General features: G+C 42.1%; 1 protein-coding gene across 1 annotated transcript; it reads right to left on the bottom strand.

Annotated features, from left to right (window-relative positions):
* Positions 1 to 1,136: 1,136 nt before the first annotated feature.
* Positions 1,137 to 3,330, bottom strand: LOC149096464 (uncharacterized). The gene has a single exon (XM_089280728.1). The coding sequence runs from the start codon at positions 3,143 to 3,145 to the stop codon at positions 2,456 to 2,458; it is 690 nt and encodes a 229-aa protein (XP_089136854.1). The 5' UTR covers positions 3,146 to 3,330; the 3' UTR covers positions 1,137 to 2,455.
* Between the last annotated feature and the right edge of the window lie 906 nt (positions 3,331 to 4,236).

Genomic DNA, 4,236 nt, shown 5'->3' with positions numbered 1-4,236 from the left:
CAATGTTATATTTAAGTACGCTTATACAACGCAGAAACAAAACTGCAATAAACACAATCTATTCACCCCTCAAGGGCACTGTATAGAAATCTTCAACGTTAACAGTCTCAAATCAAAGGCCCCTCAAGGGCACTGTATACAAATATCACAGACCCCTCAAGGGTACGTCTCAAAGGGCCGCCTGCTTCAAGCAAGGCGCCTCAAAGCCAGAAAACAATGCGCTAACACTGTGGAACGCGAAATGCATTGCAAACTAACGCAGGACCTTGCCTGGGTGCAATACTAAAATTAATGCGCAAAGCTACCATTGAGAAATTTAGCGGACCGGATCCGAAAATGGAATTTTTGGCTTTGCCTCTGATGAACAGATGGGGAAGATCAGGGAGGACCACCCAATCATGAACGAAACTGCTCCAGTGCACACCGTCGAAACAAAGGATGGGCCAAAAATGCGCTGATCTCCAAAGGGGAACGATGAGAGTACCGGACGCATTGCAGAGTTTCAAATGACTGACGACTTTGCATGTCAAACAGACAGGAGGACAAAGCCAGTTGTTGTCGTTGGACCAATCTTGGACGAAAGCGTTGACGCCAGACAAGCCGGGCTGATAACACCTAGAACTGAAAACCTGAAGCTTTGCATTGTAATGGCAGGCGAATCTATCACAAGTGTGCGGACCCTAGAGCTCGTCGAGAGCATAAAAAACAGAATCGTTGATTGCATAATCATCGTAATCAACTAACTTGCTAATATCGTCGGCACAAGTGTTGAGGTCCCTGGGAATCCATTGCATGTCAATGCTAATACCGCCGATGAGACATTGTCGGTGAACATCAAGAGCCAACTGTTGCAAAGCTGGAACTTTGGATCCGATGTTAACGATGCGAACAACATTCTGGTTGTCTGTATACCAGACAACAGTCTGCGCACCAAGAGAATCCTTGAACGCCTTCAAGGACAATGAAACAGCAAGAAGTTCGCGAAAAGTCGAACTTTGTGCATTCTCGTAATCGGACCAATTTTGGTGAAAAATTTTGTCTTCGAATTGTATGTAACTCCCGCAGGCTGAATTGGACTCATCAGAGTAAACGATTTTGGAAGGCTTGCGCTTAATAGGCCACAAAGAAAGGCCGTTGATATCAGCGAGATTGTTTTTCCAAAAATTCAATTCGTGTAAACATTCAGGTGTCAAAGAAACAAGTGAATTCCAATCAGCAGTGGAGTTAATAACCAGAAAGGTGTTCCTGGTCATAAGTCTAGTGACGTTCCCGACGCAGTTCCCGAGCGAGATAATTTTTCCACACACGCTTGCAAGCTTGCGAACCTGGTGCAAGGAGCGCTCCGAACATAACAGAGATGATGAATCGTTAATAAGAGAATCAATTCTCTTGTCCGTGGCTTTGATAACGCACTGGGAAGTGTTAATAACAGTCCCAAGCCAGGTAATCATTTGAGTAGGATCCCAAACGGATTTCTCTTCGTTAGGTAGGAAGCCAGACTTTAATAGGTCGGAATGAACAGCCAAACTAGAGATCTTCGCTTTGATACAGTCAGCGGCCGCCCCTAAACCATCGTCTAGGAAGACAACTATAGACTTTCCCTCGGATCTCCATTTCTTGACTAACGGCTTGAGAAGCTTTGTAAATAAATAAGGAGCAGAACTAAGGCCAAATGGCAAAACTGAAAACTGAAAATATCTAGTATGACCGGACGAAAAGGTCCAAGAAAACGACAGATATTGCCTATGATCTGGAAAGATATCCACGTGATGGTAACCCGATTTTAAGTCAAAGGAGAACATGAAATCTCCGGGATTTAGAACTTCTCTGGCAACGGACAGGTCCTCGCATCGAAACTTAAACTTGAAAAGATATAGATTGACATGACGAAGATCCAAGATCAAGCGCTTTTTCCCTGACTTCTGAATAGACACAGATAATGGATTAATTATAGTAGGAGGTGTAAAAACTTCGGTGATACAATCCAAACTAATAAGCTCGTTAATAGCATTCTCAACAAAATCAGATTCCTGAATCGCTGAATTATTGTTCCGGGCAACAAAAGGTGCTAGTATTTGAAGAAGTGGCAACTTATATCCAAACTCAATAGTGTCAATTACGAAACGAGGTGCGTCAATATCTTTCCAAAACTGAAGCGATTTACGCAATCTTCCTTTAACCGAAACAGGTGCATCATCACATGCAATTTCACAGTTCAGCGATGGATCCTCTAGAAGAGATAGCTCACAATACGGCAATGGCAAAGCCTCAGACTCATGGTCTAGAAAATAAATAATACACGACGGGAAAAAACATAGTTTAATAAATGCAAATTAACTCTGAAAGCGCTAAGCACGATTCGTATGAAAGATCCAGCGAAAAATAAGACAAACGGAAAACAACACAAAAGAAAACTAGAACCAACTACACCTTGATCCTGGGTATTGCTGTCTAGTCACTTTGCCTGTTGGTTGGCAGGATTGGAAGAGGAAAGAACATTCGGGCAGGAAGCTCGCCAATGTCCAGGTTTTCCACAGGAAAAGCAAAGTCCGGCAGATCTGCCAACGGAAAGCTGTTGATTGACCCGAGTAAAGGAATTAGGAATTTGGCCGACGGTGAGCTGCGAATTTCTTGAGACAGGTATTCCAGATCGGCGCTGTAATCCCAGACCACGTGGAGCGAAGCGTTTCGAGGCTCTAGCCGCTCTCGCCTCAGCTCTATAGATTTTCTTCTCGTCTTCTTCGTCATCCGCCAAGTCGTGATGTTTATATTCCAAAACGGTTTTCCAACCGTACGGCGACTTATCAGCCAACAAACTTAATTTTTGCCGATCTTTAAGCAAAGACATACCCCGATCCAACGCTTCCTTGGTCCTCAGAAGGTCCTTACGCTCAAGAGCGACGCTAGCGTCTTCGACAGCTTCCATGACTGATTTGTTGGCTTTAAATTGCTCCTCGTTACTCTTCTTCTTGAACGAAGGTGGAGCATCCCGCTTTAGCCTCTTGATCTCAGACATCTGCTCCGCGGCATTCGAATCATTAGATCTCTTTAGATCAGAAATTGAAGTGGAAACTAAGTCCTTAATCTGGCCAAGCAGATCGCGATTGTTCTGGGCAATGATCTCTTTAACTTTAGCTTCATCCATTGTAAAAACCAAACTTAACCTCAACACGGCAAAGGCTGGCCATAGAATGTCTTCACCTCGCCAACTGTCACCGATTACAAACTCAAATCCCACTATACACTGCGCACCTCAAACCCGTACCCAGCCCTCTGGTCCGTGCCGGCAAAATAGTAATTTATGCTAATTTAAGATCATCACAAATTACATATTTTGAGGGCGATTTTTGTTTACAACATTGGCGACAAACCAGAAATTTTGATGTTCGAACTGTATCAGCTTAGCTCTAGGAGTATGAAAAATGATCTGAGCACTATTTTTTACCTGCCTTCTCCTAGTTTTTCATTTTGATCAAAAAAATTTAATGAGTAAATATTACCACCGAAAACCCTTTCCTACCCTAGAAAAACGACCCTGATAATGCGCTATTTGCAGAGTCTACCTCAGGGGAAGTTTCGTTGAGGTAAACTAAAACTGCAGCCAAAGTGTTCAATTTCGAACAAAAGATGACAAGAACCGCCAAGTATAGTGGACTAAGCATAACTGTCCGCAAGAACAAATAAATTATAAAAGGAAGTCTTCCAGAATGTACACAAGGATAATGTTGCTTACACGTACTGTTTATTTATCTCATCTTTCATTTCATCAGTAATTTTGAACAGAAAATGTGATTTCCTTGGTAACCAAAGGCAAATGTTTCCTTTTGATCAAGTTTAACAGGCGATAATCAGTAGTTTTTCAGCACAGTTTGAGAAATGATACTAGTCATGCGCTATTTGCAAAGTCTACTGAGGGCGGAAGTTTTGTTCACTTTTCAAACAAAGCTGTAAACTTGTAAAGCTACACCTTAAGTGTTTATTTCGAACAAAAGATGACAAGAACCGCCAAGTATAGTGGACTAAGCATGACTGTCCGCAAGAACAAATAAATTATAAAAGGAAGTCTTCCAGAATGTACACAAGGATAATGTTGCTTACACGTACTGTTTATTTATCTCATCTTTCATTTCATCAGTAATTTTGAACAGAAAATGTGATTTCCTTGGTAACCAAAGGCAAATGTTTCCTTTTGATCAAGTTTAACAGCCGATGATCAGTAGTTTTTCAGCACAGTTT

This window comes from Orbicella faveolata, unplaced genomic scaffold, assembly GCF_042242905.1.
Source record: "Orbicella faveolata isolate gen_17 unplaced genomic scaffold, um_ofav_v1 contig_48, whole genome shotgun sequence".
Classification (NCBI taxonomy): Eukaryota; Metazoa; Cnidaria; class Anthozoa; order Scleractinia; family Merulinidae; genus Orbicella; species Orbicella faveolata.
Note: the sequence above shows the minus strand (reverse complement) of the source record. Positions and strands in the feature narration are given on the sequence as shown.

Bases quoted from the DNA above. Each gene is read 5' to 3' on its own strand.
- LOC149096464 (XM_089280728.1), bottom strand. From the start codon at position 3,145: ATGGATGAAGCTAAAGTTAAAGAGATCATTGCCCAGAACAATCGCGAT.